Source organism: Corvus hawaiiensis, chromosome 15 (assembly GCF_020740725.1).
Source record: "Corvus hawaiiensis isolate bCorHaw1 chromosome 15, bCorHaw1.pri.cur, whole genome shotgun sequence".
In the NCBI taxonomy this organism is placed as follows: domain Eukaryota; kingdom Metazoa; phylum Chordata; class Aves; order Passeriformes; family Corvidae; genus Corvus; species Corvus hawaiiensis.
The window spans coordinates 16,334,432-16,353,809 of record NC_063227.1 but is presented as its reverse complement, the minus strand read 5'-3'; the positions used below and the strand labels follow the sequence as shown (position 1 = coordinate 16,353,809).

Genomic DNA, 19,378 nt, shown 5'->3' with positions numbered 1-19,378 from the left:
GCATCCTATTTATTTTTATTTTGAACACATAGTCAAAACACAGAGCTGATCTATTTTCCACTTCTAATCAACTGCTGCAGGTCAACACATCAAAAATCAATTACACAGCCATGAAATTTAGTCATTACGGATTAGCTGTTAGTCTCATTCAATTTTTTTGTCTAACCTTCCCCCTCTCCCCAAGAAGTACATTCTGAGCATTTGTGAGAATAAAGAAAGACTTGTTAACTCAGCCCTGGAAATCAGATGTTAAGCAATAGGAAAATATAAAAGTTTACAACCAAGTAATTATGGGTTTTTTTCTAAGTCATTACATAATTGTTTACATATATTGTATTTGCTATATGATCTTGAACACACTAAACTGTATCTTATGTTCAGTGATGTTGAAAGAATTGCTAAAAGAATGAGGACTTGGTCAGTACTACACTTGTTTTCTGCCCAGTATCTCAAAGCCCTTCCAAAACTGCACATACTGAAGTAGCCCAGTCAAAAAAAATCAGTGAAAATCAGGCCAGCAAAGCACAGAATGGGATTAATCCAGATGCAGCAGATCTTTAATTTGGCAGGTGATGGATTACATGACCTGACTGTCTTCCTTATCCTGTGCTTATGATTTTGTAATTATGGCAATTATTTTCCCATCGTGACATTTGGGAAAGGGAATAAACACAACATACCTGTCTCAGTGAGTCTGTAGGGGGATTTTACAGCAGCAGCTCAAGCTGTAGTTGTGTTTGCTCCCCAGCACCAGCCGGGTAAGTCTGCCCTGGCAGTTTTACAAGTGCTGAGTGCTCAGATTCCCACCCCCTTGAGAGGCAGAGTGTTCTGCAGGAACAGGGCAATCAAGGGGGAGGCTCTAGAATACATCTTTTGAGGAGTGGCTGAGGGAGCTGGGGGTGTTCAATCTGGAGAAAAGTTGGTTCGGGGAGACCTAATTGCTCTCTACAGGTCCCTGAAAGGCAGTAGCAGGCTGGGGGGCGATCTCTTCTGCCATATCTCAGATGAAAGGACAAGAGGAAATGGCCTTAAATTCCACCAGGGGAGGTCCAGATTAGATACGTGAAAACGTTTTTTTCCTGGAAGAGTGTTCAGGCATCGGAATAAGTTGCCCAGGGAGGTGGTGGAGTCACCATCTCTGGATGTGTTCAAGAAGCACCTGGATATGGCATTTGGGGATACAGTTTAGGGCAATTATGGTGGGGCTGGGTTAATGGCTGGACTAAAGGATCTTGAAGGTCTCTTCCAACATTGATGATTCTGTGAATCTGTAATATCCTAGGTATATTTACCAATCTCTTTTGGAATACTTTTAGTAACAAAGCTCTATAGCTCATGGCAGTAGATGATCCCATGCAGCCAACTGAGCTCTCCAACAGTGTCACACCAAAGACAATCCCAGAGTTGTACATTTTTAACAAATAATGTCCATCAAAATGAAAAAATTAATTTTCTGCCCGAAAAGGAAAAGGTGATTATTGTAACAACAGGTTCTACTTACCCTGAGCTTTCTTCCAAACACTGTCACTTTGCCTTTAATCTGCTCCTTCCTCAGGCGCCATTCAATTGAGTTTAAACCATTTTCCATGGGTAGAGAAATATTACATCGTCCTATGGTGGGAGTCACAGTCCCAGCCAGGACATGAGGTTCGCTGTGAAAGCTAATGCTCATGCCATTGGCATACATCACTCTCAAAGTACCATTATTACAGAGCTGGTAGCTGTTCCTCACTTGATCTACAGCAATAATGAAAAGAAAATAATTTAGCTACTCCAGTCATAAAGAAAACATATAGCTTAATTTGATTGGTTTTTTATTGCACTCCTGTTGATGTTAAATGAAGTCAGCCTGCAATTACCATTTACGTGGTACTATGGTGGAAATTACAGATGTTACTGATTCATGTAAAAAAAAGTAGTGTAGCAGTGAGCCTGCAGAGAGATACTGTGTTTATTTCATTATGTTTTCCCTTCAGTCTTAATTGTGAATCAAAATGCACAGTGATATGTGTTGAACCACGTAATTTATTTCTGATATGAACAAAAACTCCTGAAAACTGAACTGCTGGATAAACAACAAAGCATTAAACTCCAGGACAAAAAGAAAAAGAAGAAGATTGCTGGACTCTTTGTAAGTAGGAAGAAGTAAGTGCCTCTTCTTTTTGTTTCCCTCTGTTTAAAAACTGTCTCCAAGCAGAGGCTTTGTACAGAATTACAGTGTGGCTTTAAATCCTCAAGGTGTGAGGCTCCAGCAGTGCAAGCTGGCAGCCACAGTGGTTCCCTCTCCTGCCTCCTTGCCTCCCCACCAGAACCACACTGGCCTGATGTGCACACCCAGCCTCTGGCAGAGAAGAGTTACAGAAACAATCCCGTGCTCCTCTGGCCAAGCAGTTCTCCAGCTGTTGGACACAGCCAAGTCCACTCTCAGCCAGGATGGAGCGCCACAGTGTGCAGCTGTCAGCAACACATCAATATTTGCCTGACAGAAGGACAGCACCTACGTAATTAATCATCTGGTATAAGAGAAATTAAGTCTTTGTAACCAGACCTGTCACAGTAGAATAGTCTATAAATGTTGACATTTATGTCAGGAGGAGACTATTGTTTGATGATGATATTCTCATTCCAGTGACATTTTATCTTAATTAAAAAGCCCCATCACTCACCAAATTCCTTTCACTGTCTTTGATAACTGACTTCACTCCATCAGATACAATGCCTGGGTGGTGCTGGAAAGCTCTACACAAACTCTGAACCTCTGTTGCTGTTGCCTCCTGCCATGCTCAGGCTGTAACACTGTTCTTGGAAGGGCCATCTCTGGCACCACACCATCCACTGCCCTGATTGTTCTACACTCTGATTAATGGCAATGTAAAAATTTGGAAGATTTCTTCTACTAGAAGGTTTCCTGAGCCTCTCCAGAAGGATTTCCCCCCCAGGCAGCCATATCCAGCAGTCAGGTTGCATCTCTGTGGCACTGAAGTCAGGACCAATTTTGCATGAAAGTACAGAGAAATATGCCAGTGGGTGAGGTGACCCTGACCCAAGAGGCAGTGGCAGGACTAACTTTCCCCAGCAGATAGTGACCATACATACTTGACACAAAGCAGGACTGCAAAATGGCTCTTACCTGTCCTGAAGACCTGTCATTTTAGGAATAAGCTTTATGGGAGTTTTTCTTGCAAACCTTATATGGTTTCCCCCTGCTCATAAGTGCACTAATGACACGAATCGTTAGTGAATTGCTTTCTCAGGCTGTGTGTGTGGTTAGCAGGTGTGCTGAGAAGTGTGCTTTGGTACCTTGAACAACTGTATAGGAAGCCTCCACAGAGGAGAGATTTGTGATGACCGTGACATCGTCATCCCGATTAGAATTCTCAATGTCGATGGTAATAGACTTTTCCATTTCTCGATGAAGGCTAGTTACCACTCCAGTGGGACGTGTTACATTGGTCAGACGCCCTTCATGATCATAGCTAATAGAAAAGTTAGTGAGAGCAAAAAAGCATGAGGATATATGTTCATTTCAATACCCAATGTATTAATAATGCACCACATTAGTGCAAAAAACCCAGACTGAAACAGATTTTCAAGAACATCCTGGCCATATCTATTTCTCTGTTCTTGAAAGAGTTTATAAGGATGAAATAATATTTTTTAGAGATACTGATCTCAACTACATGGGTGCAAATCCAGGCTAGCATATTTTAAATTATTAATTAAATTACTATGAATATATGGAGTGATATTTGGCTCAAACAACTATAATTAGTAAATTAGTCTGCATTTTAATAGTTGCATTTCACTCTAAGGAAGTGGACTTCTGATGGACACTGCAATAAACAATTGCATAAACTGCACATTTGCTTTTGAATACTTAGTGGAAACTAAGTATGGTCTTAAGTGACAAATCAAGGAATAAACTTGCCATAAAGGATTAAAAAAGACATCATCTTGACAACATAATAATTTCATTTAGATCTTATCTGTGGTATTGAACTGCATTTTGGGGTCAGTATTTTGGCTCATAAAGATGAAAGATGAAAAGCACAGGATAGGTTGGAGTTGCACAAAGGGCAGCAGTCAGCACTCAGAATAGACCTTAGAAGATGAGTTAAATGCTCCAGAGGCATAAAGATGAAAAAAAAAGAAAAAAAAAAAAGAAAAAAAAGGGCTTTCCATTATTTTATTGAGTTAAGTTTCTTTAGAGGTATAAAGGCTGAGGAGGGGGGAAGGAAGGAATGCTGCTGGAAATCAAATCATACCCTTTCCCCCTGTCCTTCAGTATGCTCTGTTTGCTAAAGAAGCAATCCCTTGGATCTTAAGGGTGAGAAATGGGGACCTGAAACAAAATCAGCATTCCAGTCTGACACTCTGCTTGCTGCAATTCTCTACTCGTGCAAGAGTCTCTCACCCAGCCGCTACCAAAGTGCGCGTGCTTCTAGGGAGCAGAAAGGCAAGAAAAAATGTCCTGTGTAGATAAAGGGAAGAGTTTAGGTAGAGATTGAAACCAACTGGTCGTCCTTTGAATGTAGAGATCCAGGGAGCAGGAAGCCTGGAAGAGAACTGGTAAATCCATTGCATTGCCTGAGAGTAACAGAAGAGGAGAGGAGCACATTTAGTGTCATGGAGCTAGCTCAGTTCATTGTAGGCTGTGGTTAGCTGTAAAGATGAAAAAAAATCAGAGCTCTCAACATGGCTTTACAATTAAAACACTCAATAAACCTCAGACTAGGCCACCTCAACTGTACAGCATATCTAAAAAATTAATACAAAGATTGGCTCCTCAGTTAAGACAAACGAAATATATGACTTTCAAATCCATTGCAAATGGCTGCACCCATTCAACTGAATATTGGGGAGGAAGGAAAAAAATCACCTGTGGAGCAACGAGTCTTACCAGAACCAATGGAAGTATTAGGCAAAGAAGGAAATCAATTAAACAAAGCATCATGCGACCTAAAAGGGACCAATAATACATTGTGTTCATTTAAGTAGTTCAGGATCAAAGAAAGATTAAGCAGCATGATTTTTCTCAATATAGTCACAAGTTTCTCTCCACATATACATATATTTTTATATATATATCTATATTATCACATCAGCAAGGTACTGAATAAAAGATAATATGTTGAGATAATCTATGAAAGTGGGTCTAGTTAAGTCTTAATAAAGGTCTTCACAAAAAAATATTGAAAATTACTCAGAAAGAATAGCTAAAGGAAGAACTTGATCCAGCCAAGCATCTGTCTGGCAAGGGAAAAGAAAAATGGACAATTTCAAAAATCTTAAAGGTTAATGGTACCCATTAAGAGTCTGTATGTGGTGTGTTTCGTGACAAGCAGAGTGAGGAAGAGAACAATTAGATGTCAGATCTTACAGCAGAGACAGTGGTATTTAGGACAAACTGGAAAAGTCTGTGAGTATCTCCAGTGTGACTCTGCAGCACTCGGTGAACTTCCACAAAAGCGGCTGGTGAAATTCCCCGTCAGCAAATATATTTTAGGCAATGCAAATGAGACATTAATTTAAACTCTTCATTCACATTGCTGGGTTTTTAATTAACCTAGGAAAAATTCCTGGGGATTGCTGTGGGCTACTCACTGGAAATCTCTGTTCAAAATGTAAGGGCAGCCTAAAAAGTAAATACGGATGTGGATGTACAGAGACTGAAGCAGAAAAATGAAAATATTTCAGTGCTATTTCAAGAAATCATTGTTTTACCCCTGCCATGGGGCGTGTTCCTCAGTGCTGGTCATAGCAACAGTAGAGACTAAAAGAGTTTATAAGCAAGTGATGGATACACTTAACAAAATACATACAAAAGTACTCTCCTTGAAGATCTGCAGACCATTTAGTTTACAAGTTAGATAGATAAAAAAATCACTGCTTAAATGATATATACACACTGTGATACCAATATATAAAGAAGGAATTTCTACTTTGTCCATTGTATCAAAATAAAATCTTATTTAAAAAATACCTTAAAGGTAAAAAAAAAAAAAAAAGAATATAACAGAAACCTTTCATGTACCACAAAATTTAAGTGAAATATTCCTGAGGGTTTTTTTAAATTTATGTATTATGTGAGAGCAAGTGCTCGGTAGAATACAACACCCAGACATTTCTCTGAATAATAAGAATAAACTATATATGAATTAAATGATTATATATGTATCTTCTTCATGCCATGAACCTGGGTCTAATGAAGTAAAAAACAAAATTTACAATGAAAAATACATTAATTGACCCTGTGTCTTCTTCAGAAGCAGTCTCTACCTGTTGCAGTCTGTGACACAGCATCAGCCTGGATGAACCAGATCTGATAAGGCAACCTTTACATTTTCAAATAAGGTGGGCTCTGGGTACACTGAAATCTCTGAGCTTTTGTTACTGACTTCACTTAAGAGTAAGGCTTCATCCCAAGTTTTTCTACTAATAAAATTTCAAGGGCAGATAACCTTTCTTAATCCCAGTATCTTAAAAACCAACAAACAGCAGCATCTCCCCACTGCTACCTCACCAATACTTTGCTAACTGTGACTGTGACTGTCTCCCTTGTCAGCAGGCAAAGGTTTCCCAGGACAGATCTGGGTGACACCAGGCACAAAGCTGGTGGCTGTCTCTGCCAGCCTGGTGGCTCTGAGCTGGCCATGGCCAGCCCATGGCCACACCTATAGCTCAGCCTCCACTGTGGGACACAGCTGAGCACGTGGCACCTTCTCAGGTAGCTACAAGCATCCATGCATCCCTTCAGTGTGCTTGTGACAGTGCCCTGAGGGCTGCTCTCTCTTGTCCACTACTGTGGCCCCTCTATTCCTTAGGCAATTTTTATGAGCAGCATCCCGGTCTCTGAGGTTTGAGTTGTGCTCCCAAAAGCTCGTGGGTGGGAGCAGGAAGGACAATGCCATACCCAGCACTGCAAAAAAGGAGGGACAGTAGCTTCTGACTTCACACAGAGCTGGGCAAGGCACAGATCCACATACATTTACATACATCCCCATCGTCTCTCCCTTTTAAAACTGATTCAAGAAGAAAACTGCAGCATTCTCTCAGGATGCTCCCTAGACCAAGTGGAACTGCTTCAAAGATCTGTGCTTCATGCCCAAGCCAAGCTTAAATTACCCCATGTGAGCCTGCTGGTAGCTGTTCTATTATTGAAGAGCCTTGGCTGTTCCTACTGCAAATGAGCTGCATGCACATGCACAGATGCTATCTATAGAACTCACATATGGAGTGTGCACACACACAAAACCAGCTTGTGTCTGCAGCTCTCTGCATATGCAGATGCACACCTAGATCAACTGCACAAATTTAATTCTGAGAGCATTTTTAGGGTAAAGTTTCAGATAAATGAAAGGAATAGACCCAATAAGGTAACATGGCACTCCAGTGTCTGGTTGATATAAATGCACTGAAATAAATTTTTCATAAGAACTTTAGCTCATGTAGTATTTTACCACTTAAAGACCTCTGTTCTTTTCCAGTTCTGCTGCCATATTAACAATTTTGAGTGCTGATTATGTCTGTATGAATGCATGAATGTAACTGCACAAAAAACTATTTTGTTGTCCTTATAAATTCTCATTGGCTAAATACTTTTTCCATCTTCAATTGATATTAACTTACAGCTACCAAAAAAATTGCAGAATGATGAATACAGAATTTTCTCTTAGGAGCTGTTTCAAAGAACAACAAGAAAACAGAAACCAGAAACCAGCAATGAGTGACTGTGGACTGTGATTAAGTTTGTATATTAGATTTAAATAATGTCTTTATGGTTCTCTCATCTCTGTGCTCTATGCTTATGAGAATGTATGTACAAATCTGTGAGAAAGTAAGTTAATTCTGCTGCCTCATCAAAGTTACTAATTGTCTAAGACAGCACCTCAGGCTGTAATATTTAGAGTTAAATATGGTATTTAACTTCCACTGACCTGAGGCAAAGGTTGTGCATCTTTTCTTATTTGATCTTGGAAAAAAATCTGCAGCCCTATGTACATGTTAACTGATATTTTCAGCTGACATCAGTAAGACATCAAAGCCCCTACCTTCTGTATTTCCTTAGGAATCATAATACAATTTTTCTAATTATCCATGCTAACTTAGCACTTGGTGTGACTCTCGGACACCAGTTCTACCAGTTTAGTAACTGGTAACTTTCTGATGACCTTTTTTAATATTTCATTGATTTTCCACGTAGAGTTTTAAATTACTTTGCTATTTAGTTTTCTATAATTAATTACTGGTGTTTTGAGAAATAACTAATTTATATGACTGAATCTTGGGCTACCTACTGAGGAAAAAACAACAACAAAAAGCCTTCCTAGAAGGGCACCCACATCTCCTCAGCAATAATATGAAGTTTTATTCTGTCTAGTCCAGTGAGCTGTTACGTGAGCTTGTAATCAGCAGGTAATACCTTCATGCAGTCATGTAACGGAACTGTTTTTGTAACGAATTTGTGGGAAAGAAATAATATTTGCAAAATATCAAGGAGAAACAAGCCACTCCCCACGTGAAGCCCCAAGCTGGAGGAGTCAGTGGTTGGGCATGCAGGGCCCCACGAGAGGGCACTGCTTTCCTTCCAACGGGAACCGACTGCAGCAGTCCGGCTGTGCAGGGCGGACGCTCTGAGCACACCGAGCACAGTTTCCTTCTATTCCTGCATTTCTTACGTTTCCTCTAAACAGAGGAAACAGGTGGCCAAGATGAAGGCATCAGTAAACTAAGAGGTGTGCGCCATTGCTAGTCTGCAACCTTGAAAATAAGCCTGCCATTTAAAATTAAATATAAAGCCCTATTCCTATTTTCTACTCACTGATTTGGGGAATGATATTTATTAATGATTAACTAATTCAGACAAAATATATGGCATCAGACTTGCCATACTTAAATATATTTTTTCAATATGTCATTTAGCTTCTCTTTTAAAAATTGTTTTGATCAAAAAATGGCAGTAAGACTACTAAGAATAGGATAAATATTAATAAAAATCTGACTAGTTTTTCTAGATTTTTAATATCCTTTTGAACCTCATCTCTTCAGATGAATTTCATTTAAAGAGGAAGTTCTGCCTATTTAATCTATATGCTCATGAACACCAGTGTGCTTTTGGGTTATCTACAAATTATGGAAGTTACACCAGGGGTCTGACAGATAGCTGGGGATCTAATTTCCTCACTTGTCTCAGGAATGAACAATCAGTGAAGTTAATCAACATTTTAACAACCATGAGTAATATACGAGGCTGAACAGAAAGAGAGATAATTTGAGTTCCAAAAGAAGCTGCAGCGTGAGGGTTGCTAGAGAGAGGCAGCTCAGTGTGGGCTGCAGTGGCAGTGCTGGGCTGCTCTGGCTGGGGGCTGTGGGCAGCTGTGCTGACCACAAGGACCAGCTTAACTAAGCTCTGGCTGTGGCACACGGTCCTTTGTGCTGGACAGGGATGAGCTGCCTGAAACTCAAAGCCCGGCAGGGATTGAGGTGGATCAGCACCCACCCAAAGGACCCAGCACAACTGACGCCATCACAAAGCCACTTAACCACGTCCAGCATCGCACTGGATTGAGGCACAATGGCCTTACTCAGTATCAGTGAAAAACCTACAACAAATTGCAGCAGGGTCAGTCTAGGACCTACTCACTACCATTTGAAAAATAAATGTATGCTTAATATATCCAAAAACATTCTTACTCATAAAATGTTGTCCATCCTGTTTCATCACTCTTCGTTGCTAAGAGACCACTGTTTCCATTATATGTCATTAATCCGAGCTCCAGGGTCTGTGTTGAGACCAGCTTGAGTCCACCATTAGTGCCAACAGCCAGCGTGACAATCTGATTATCCGGCATCAGTAAATGGCGGGGCATCCCACTGGCATCCCGACGCACCTTCAAGGAGTTGCCATTGTTGTCCATCACCTCCGTGACATCGTTATCGCTGCTATAGGTGAAATTGTACAAGTATTCCCCGGTAACGAGGCTGAGAGTGTACTGGTGAATCCCATCAGCATTGAAGACATACAGCTCCTGTTCTCCTGGAGATGCAGCTTCATATTGGTTAAAGGAATTAAGAATGGGCCTGTTTTTACTGACAGCCCTAATGCGGATATTTCCAAGATCAGCTATGTAGATGGTACCATCTGGGGCCACAGCTAAGGAAGATGGTGAATTTAAGATGGCATCAGTGGCATACCCATCATCCCCAGCATAGCAATTACAGTTGACATCATTTTTGCAATCACAGTCTGAAGCTGCCCCTGCAAGAAGGCATATTTCTCCATTGGTAGTTACCTGGCGTAGCCGATTAATTTTTTTTTCATCTGTCTCACTGATGTAAAGAACTCCTGTGTGTGAGATGGCAATGGCACTGGCTGATTCAAGTGCAGAATGAATAGCCAGTTTGCTAAGAGAGTAGTCTATACCAGGAACCTGGCAGTGCATGGGGCGTCCAGCAATAATGCTAACTTGATGGTTTTCTGTGATCCGTAAAATAACATTGTTCTCTAGGACATAAAGGGAGTTGTCCATGGGATTGACAGCGAGATCAGTAGGCCACTCCAGCCGTACCTATGAGTTGCACAAATTATTACTGTAAAACTCGAAACTGAAAAGTACACTCCTAGTGCTTAAAATTCCACGTGTAACAACAGCAAATTAGTGAGGGGTTTATCAGCGTAAATCATGAAACCAAGTCATGAATGGCAACTATTTCAAACAATGATTTTGTTTTTCAGAAATATTAAAGCTACGTGCAGTTGTAACTTTGCCTAATTGTGTTTCTGTGCAAGAATGAACGTTACATTGTGGAAGCTCTACAATAATTACAGAAAAACAGGCAATTAAGACAGTAACTCCCATTATCTCAACCTTATTTCTCTCTAGTTGCATAAATAAACTGTGTTAGCCACAGTAAAAAGGATGGTTCACTCATTTCAGTAACAAATCAAATACGTTATCATCTTGTGCTGCGCGATGTATTTCTTAAGTGGCCAGGCAGTCATCCAAAATAGATGCCCATCTCTTCTAAGGCAGAGAAGAAAATAAATGCAGTAAGAATCTACCTGGGTGACATCCATGCTGGAATCACAGCTGAGAGGTCGAACAGCAGTTAGGTCATTGGAGCCCAGCAGGGTTGATATAATTCCGTTCTGATCCACTTTTCTAATCATAGTGGCGTCAACAAAATACATGAGTCCATACTTATCCACTGCAATTCCTGCAAATATAAAACCCAGGCATCAGTGCAGCAGCAAAGCTCCTGCCTTCAAGGCAGGCTTTGTCTTGTTTACAAGATGGTGAAATTTGTTCACTTCCCCCGTTCTTTCCTCCCTCCCAACCTGAGCACAGGTCCTGGAACCCTCCAACAACCCATAGTTCTGCCAAAGAAATAGCATCGAGCAGGTTTATCCTTCAGGGCTTTAAAGAAAACCACAGAAATCCCCAAACAAGCCAAAGACCCAGCAGAATGCATCAGCTTATTTCTAGATTCACATTCTGTATATTACATAAACCCAAATTAAAAACTGTCTCCTAATTTTACTCAGAAATTTGAGGCACTGCTTTCTTCACCTGAAGAATCTAATGAGGATGAAGAATTTTTAGAAATCTTTTAAAATACCTTCAACATTTTTTGAAAACTAGCAGGACATTGTATTATTTCTGGATGTTTTTTTAATTCTTTGACCTGTTGCAGTAAAAATACAGAAAGAACATCTGGTGTTTCCACATGAAGACACAGGGGTTGCCAGCCTAAAATAAAAAGGGAAGGTTCAATGCCTGTCGCATTGTGAGTCCTTAGAGAGGAAAGACACAGAGTGAAAGGGTGCTCCCTCGGAGGAACACACTGGATGCTCCTGCTGTTTGGGAAGGAGGGCAGCCTTTTTCTCACTTGCCTTTCCTGCTTTGATTTGATGCACTGCCTTGTCCATTTCTCAGGCTGAAAATAAAATATTGATCTAAAAAAATTCTGTCTTCAAATGGTTGCAGTGCCCATCCTATTGGGCAGTGAGGGAAGATACAGCTTCATTTTAAAAATTTCTGTGTGTTAAGTGGAAGTACTTCCTATACAAAGAAACTGGACTTTCCATTTTTGTGTATCTCTTTGATCATCCAGTTATTTTCAGCCACTCAAAAAAACCTAAATATGTTTGAAACGCCTGGCAAGACACCTGATTAATTCATCCTTACAATTAAGAAGAAACAACAGAGAAAAAAAAGCCTTAAAAAGAAATGCATCCCCAAATCTCTGTATCACCTTGGAAACTTCTTGTCAAAAATTAGAAACTGGAAAGGGCAAAAATCCTTTTATTTTTTTCTCCGACTCTTAAGAAAAAGCAGATACATAGAAGAAAACCTCAGAGAAAAGCCACAGCAAGCAGTTCCTCTCCCCAAAGACTGCATCTCAAACAGTAATCAGTTTTCCAGTTTACACGCTTGCTTCTTGGAGTGAGCAGTACCCTGCTAATTTGTGTTCTGTTCTCCTTTTGCAGCACCCAGTGTCGGGGTAATAAAGTTTGCTTTAACTAAACAAAGCACGAACACTTGCCAATCCACTGTAATTAAAGCCCAGAATAAAAATCACCGAACAAGGAGTGATTTAATTGCCAGATAATTATTTCCACATCCAGCCTAGCTGCACGCAGTCATTTTCTCCGGCTTCTTTTCCTCCTTTACCTCGAGGGCTCATTAGGGTTGCGTCCACTGCCTTCCCTCCATCCCCGCATCTGGCTTCGTCAAAGGGCAGGCACTGCTCTCCTGTCCCTGCCACCACTTCAGAGTTACCAGCAAGGTCCTTCGTGCCCGTGAGGGACTTGACTTTGTATATCCGTCGGCTATTGGTGTCCGACACGTAGAGTGAGCCTGAAACAGGGTCCACGGCCAGATAGTATTTATGAGCGGGATTGTTGCTTTAGAGAAAAAGAAAGCATAAAACAGAAACAGCTGAGCAGTCTAGAAACTTCACAGGCTTTCAGAGCTTGGATACTCATCAGGCACAGAAAGATCTGGAAAGAAAGTCTGACACCTTCGTACAGAGGTGAGGTCTGAAGGACCATCACCTGAGGCCCTAACTTGATTAGGGCCTGGTCAGAGGGATTGTAATTTTAAATCTCACTCATCCTTCTACACTGAACCTTGCACAGCAGAGCCCAATAAGCCAGAGCTGCACAGCAGTCTTTCCTCTTGATCTCTTTAGCCCTTTAGATCTGCTCCAGGTCAATTCTCTTCGGCTTATCTGTTTCCCCGCTACCTTGTTTAACTTCCTTTGGAAGCAGAAGTCATAGGAGTAAGATCAAAGAATCAGCTCTGAGCTACTTAGATTACTTAGTCACAAGATTTGTGAGGTTTTGTATAAATAGGAGGCAGAGGCATAACAAATTTATTTCTAAAGCAAATTTGTTCTCATTCATTCTTATCAAGAATCTCATTTACAGCAGATGAAGTTGGTTATATAACTAGAGCCAGAGACCCCAAGTGTCTGACTTTAACTCCAAACCTTCTGTCATTGAAAAACTGGTCCTCAGTTTGTGATTGGAATGGGCGCTCATATGGAAAGCTACTTCTCTTCTGAAATATATGTTTTTTGACAGCTTGTCACATTTTGGAACTACTTTAGCAAATCATCTGCAAATTGAGAAATGTCAATCTTCACAATATATATACATTCACAAACACAGAACTGCAGTGCAGAAATATTTTCAAAATCTTGCCTGGCTAGTTTTACTCAGTTTATTTGGATTTTAAGCATGATGTGAATTTTCCAGCCTTTGGAGCCTATGGGTGAGCATAAATAAGGTCAATGGTGGTTTCGAAGCATAGAAGACAAATGAAGACAGGAAGAAAAAAAATGAAGGTTACTTACCAGTAACCAGAGATATTTGCCTCCAAATATCCACACTCCTAGTTTCATGTGGCAAAAGTGCCCATCTCCAAGAGTGAGGATACACAGAGGTAAGTTATGATGGACATAAGCCATTTCTTGATCAGAATCGCTGAAACTACAATAAAGCCACTTTCGGCAGATGGATCCATTGGCACACAAAGGTGACTGTGGTCGTGGGGTCATGACCAGATTTGGAGGAATGAGGAGGCCCCAATATATCACTTTCTACAGTTAATTTCCTCTATGCCAGTCTTTGACATGCCATGGGTTTAGGTCAATAATGGTTTGTTCTAAGACTGTAGAAAGTAGAAAGGAGACTGGTTTGATTGCAATTCAGTTGGCAGTGGCAATAGCATCTGCTGAAGTCTAGGAGTGTAGAAATTAGAGATGAAGAAATACAATAAACAAAAAATACTGGCAGGTTTATTTCATGCATGGATCTCAAAGTACTTTAAAAAGATGGGTGTAGCACCCATTTTACAGAGGAGGAAACTGAGGCACAGAGAGGTTAAGTGGTGTAGACAAAGTTATGCAGGGAAACTAGTGACATGCTAGTGACATCTAGAGATTAGAGCACAATCTCATTATTCCCCAAATTCCTCTCCTTATCTTCAGCAGCAGACTGCACCTCTTCACTACGCCCTTATCACATTCCTTCTAATCCCTCCAAAATAATGCTCAATCTTCTCTGCAACATAGAAAAATAATTCTTTCCACTTTAGAGATTCCTCCAGTCTCTCAGGTATCTGAGCCATACAAACACCTGCACGTTTGTCACTGCTTTGAAATTCTGCTGTTCTCCCACCACGCTTTCCCCTCACGCTGAAGATCACGCTCTGCTGTGGCACTGTATTTGTATGTGCTGTACTTCACAAATACACCCAAACTTAGCTCAAGGCTGCCCTGCAGCTGGTGCATTTTGCACAGTCCTTCTGAAACGAGGCACACTCCCCCACCCTGGCCAAACATGGACCTGAGGCAGGCACAGACAGGAGCTGGGCACAGACAGGAGCTGGGCACAGACACTGCTGCTTGCACCTGGAAGTGAGGGCCCTGCTGGACTCAATGGTGAGAGCTGTACACACAGGGCCCAGGAGAGCAGCAGCCACCCTGCAGGAATGGAAGGGTCTCTCTAGTTTTCACACATGATTTTGCCAGCCTGTGCCCACCTCTGCCTCCCCTCTGCCCTCAGCCAGCCCTAGGTGTGCCCTGCTGCTACCAGGATGGGATAAGAAATGAGTCAGGGTAAAGAGCAATGGCAGAACATGGGCTTATTTCCCTCTCCTCTCCTGCAGTCATGGTGCATCCAGGGAGCTCACCCTGCCTTTCTCCTCTGGAATCTCCCCCAGGGCAGTTGTGCCAGGGAGTTAGTCACAAGCTTTGATTCCAGATCAGAGAGCAGCAAGCTGCAGACTTGTTCCATACTCCTTCCCTCTTTCCTGAGCTAGGTAAGGGAACAGATAGTGGAAGACTTTAAGCAAATTTCTGAGGGAAAATGACTGCTGGAAGGTAACATGCACTCACTGTGCTCCCAAAGAATCGATGAGACCATTACCTCCAACAGGGACTTGTTTTATAAATGAGTACTCAATAATTCTCGAACTGCCATCTGAGCAATTAAAGACCTCTGCCTCTCTTTTCTCCTTGCCATTGTAATCTTTCACTTGAATTATAGGAGGCCAAGGGTTGTACCTTGTTTTAAAAGATTTTCCATGGCATTCAGTGTTGCTTAGAGGCCTCTGCCAATAATGTCTGTGCCTCCAGCCCCCCGAGTGAATGTGCGGTCACACCCACCTGCAGCCTCTCTCTGCTCTCTGAGGGAGCCGGGGGCCTGCCAGCAAGTGCAGCTCATTCTCCCTGTTCTTCTCACAGATGCATCAAATTCACAACAGTGCAAAACCAGCTTTTCTTTAAGTTTAACCAAAAGAGAAGCTGTCCAGAGCAAATCTCTAAGCAGCTGAAAAATGAACTAGGCTTAGTTGAAGCAAATGAGGAACCTCCGGCATCACCAATAATCATTAGCAAATTGTGAATGAATTCATCCAGATAAGAATAGTTAGGGGTGTTACACTTACTATGCCAAAATATACTGTTAAGGGGAAATGATCCTGTTTAGTCCAAACCATCTATTGCATCAACTTGCATCACAGAAATGGAAAGTATGGTTTTAAAAGGGTAATGCACAGGACACTATGGAATAGTTTACAAGAGCTGTTCTTCTTCTTGCCCTTGATTTTCTCCAGGGTGAACATCCTCCCTGTCCCAGATGTGGCATGAAAGGAGGCACAAGTGTTCCCTATGCTGCAGCCATCCAGAAGACCTGGTGTTCTCCTCCTGACATCCAGGAAAATTATGCCTCCCTCCTGAATCTCACAGTGACTTCATCTAGTGGTTGCACACAGCCAGCCCCACAGGTTGGCTATTAAATGTGTTTGACAAAAGAAATATAAACTAAATTATGGCAAAGGACAGCGGGTTCAGAAAATCATTAATGACCAGAAAACGAGTTTTTGACCTATATGCAGTCATTAGTGCTTTTGTGAACCTTTCTGGCATTTGTGAAAATGCTGTTGTAGTTTACCTTGACCATTTAGACCAATTATAGACACCAGGGAAAGGTGTTTATCTAGAAGTTAGCTTGGGGTTCAGTATATTTGCATTCTACTAGAAATTTCTAATTACTTTCAGAACTCATTGGCTGCTTTTTGACAGCATTTCATAATTGCTAATGCTTATCATATTCATAACACACAATTAGCACATAAAAATGTTTCTATATATGGTACATGAAGAACATAACATTACACAAGAAGCACAACACAAAAAGCAAACACAATGAAGCAAACAAACCATATCAAATTATATGGGAAAGAGCTCATGTCTTACCTATGTTTAAACTCTTTATTTCTTTATTGAAAGGGAACAGAAGAAAAAAGAACAAACAGTTAGCTGAAGAATAGATGGTAAAGCAAACATAGTATTTGTTTTATTTTACAAAAGGACACAGGAGAAGATATCTCTTTTCAGCACTAGCCTTAGCTTAGTTTACAGATGAAGAGTGAGTGGGAGGGATAGAGCTGCAAGCTAATTCCCTATAGGATACCTCTCCCCCCACCCCCCTCCCCTCATATTTAGGAAACTTTCTGAACCACTGAAAGAATTTTCACATGGAAATACATGTAGCCTGGGGGCTAGGAGTGAGAGAAACTGGCAGTTCTCTGAATACAGAACTGGGCAGGGGGAAGCACTGGGCTTAGGATATTGTCTGCCAGTTGGAGGCAACCTCTTTAATCAAAATAGTTTTCCAACAGGCTATTTCTAGACAAATTTTTACTATGCAGTTTGTTTTTCTCTCCTCCCAGTCTCTAACTGCTTAAAGCAAGATGCTCCTTGGTATCTGTTTAAGCCTACCAAAGCCAACGTTAGGGTAAAAAAGCCCCTTCTAAGTGAACAGTAAGGTACTGTACAATGGGAGATAAACAGCATTAACTGATCCACAGCTTCCTGCCCAGACACAAAGCCAAAGGAAAAGCGCTCTCTACTTCCCACAAGAAAATTAACACATTCTCCGCTCCCACAGCATTTCACTGTGTTGATGTAATTTCCATTTAGGAATAGGCACTGAACAGAGCAAAGAGGTTTGTGACTCCTGAGCTGCAGCAGTCCAGGCACAGCCTCCAACTTACAACCCCAGCGTGAAGCCCAACATGCAGCGCTTGAGTCCAAATTCCTACTGGCCATTCCAACCAGGCACCTTCACAAAGGACAGTGCGAAAGAAATATGCACACTGGGATGTTCTGATGTATAAAGGCACTCGAGGTTTTAAGGGCTTATGTGAAACCAAAATTACATCAGCTGTGCAATCTAAACAAAACGATGTATTTGGTTTGTCATACTTGTGGATGTACTGGTTGCAACATAATCCAAACTGCTTGATATGAGCTGATGACTCTGCTCTTGTTCACACTGAAATGGCTCAAATCTTCAAACTCTTACCCGTGTAACTCATGCAGATTTCAAGATGAGCAATGAATCACAATTATTGCTATAGATTATGTTTGCTGGAATGGACCTTAATTCCCTTTAGAGGAACGGGGAGTAAAAGACATCATAATGTAATCCTGAAGTCTGTAAATCCTAAAAATCTATATGTTGAGTCCTTTGCAGCTGTCCAACAGCACTCACAATGCAGTAGCTTCATTGTTAATTGCTTCTAGTTATAACAGAAGCTAAAGAAACTATGCTATGGAAAACGGACTTTCATAAAGGAGAAAGTGGACAACAGCAGATAAAAGTCCATCTTCTATTTCTTTACTGATGTCCTTTCCAATTTTCCCTGACACATGATGAAAACCCAAGTTCCCTCTCAATCTCTCTCTCAGAAAGAGAAAGCAAAGTACTCACACTAATACTATTGTAAACTTTGAGGCAACATTTTCAAACATCAGGTGGGCTAGGAAACTGTCACTGGCTGATACTGGTAAGTGAGGTGCATAAAAATGCATTATAAGAAGTATCCTAAGCTGAAAATGTTTCTTTTCACCTATAAAGCTGTAGTCCTATTTATGAGAAACCTAAAAAGATCTGAACAACTTAGAAAAAAAAATAATTAGCATATTCTATATAATGCAGAGTTATAGTGCATATTGATATAAATATTTATAGCAGGTCACACTTCCACGCCAGCTACCTTCTGTGGTTTAAACTGAGCTGCTAGCAGAGAGCACTGGATGATCCATGACTTTTTAAAAAAAATATAATGAGGCAGCCTGATGGTGTATGAGGCAGGTGTCAGAGAGTGATTTCAGAGTTGAATTGGCCTGAATCAGATCTCCTTCCTTTTCTATAGAATCAGAATTCACAATAGTGACATCAACAGAATGACATGAATGAAGAGAGGTGTAAAATAGAGCTAAGCCTCCTATTCTTTTAACAGTCCAATCATTTTGCACTTTTTCCCACTAAATAAAAATTAAATGTACAGTGGAAACAGAGGAATTGGTTATTGGTCATATCATTAAAAAAAAGACTTGTGACCTAATTTCACTCAATGTACTTTGCAGCTATATCCAATTTCCAGGAGCACTACTGCTCCTGCCTGAGTGGGCTCCAGGAGGGTCAGCAGACAGCCAGGGCATGCTGTATTCCTCATTTTTCTCCAAATACTCAGTAGTGCTGTAAGTATAAGGTCCAGTTACATGAGCTAGGGTTTGAAGCAATAGCTCTTGCCTCTCCTAGAAGAATGAAAAAAGGAGATGGAACAGAAACGTGTGAAGTGGTACACTCTACACTCATGCCTTCCCTATTAAGTGATCAAATCTTAAGGTTGGAAGGGGGCACGGGACAGCGGGAAAGAGTTATAATCTTAAAAAGAGTTCTGATGATGCAAAATAACTCAGTATGGCAACCTGAACTGCACTTGGCAACCTACAGAAATAGACTCACAAGCATGGAAAAGAAATGTGAAAGTGGATCTCAAAACCACTGGCAGGAGAA

The 19,378-nt window shown here is 41.0% G+C and overlaps 1 protein-coding gene across 5 annotated transcripts in view; it reads right to left on the bottom strand.

Annotated features, from left to right (window-relative positions):
- TENM2 (teneurin transmembrane protein 2) overlaps positions 1-19,378 on the bottom strand; it is a 740,257-nt gene that overhangs the window by 12,183 nt on the left and 708,696 nt on the right. For all 5 annotated transcript variants that reach the window (XM_048319587.1, XM_048319586.1, XM_048319590.1 and 2 more), the window contains 6 exons: positions 16,768-16,788; positions 12,675-12,907; positions 11,063-11,217; positions 9,694-10,568; positions 3,301-3,476; positions 1,502-1,737 (listed from right to left, as the gene is read on the bottom strand). In XM_048319587.1, coding sequence (XP_048175544.1) covers positions 1,502-1,737; positions 3,301-3,476; positions 9,694-10,568; positions 11,063-11,217; positions 12,675-12,907; positions 16,768-16,788 — 1,696 coding nt within the window. The remainder of the gene's footprint in view (positions 1-1,501; positions 1,738-3,300; positions 3,477-9,693; positions 10,569-11,062; positions 11,218-12,674; positions 12,908-16,767; positions 16,789-19,378) is intronic.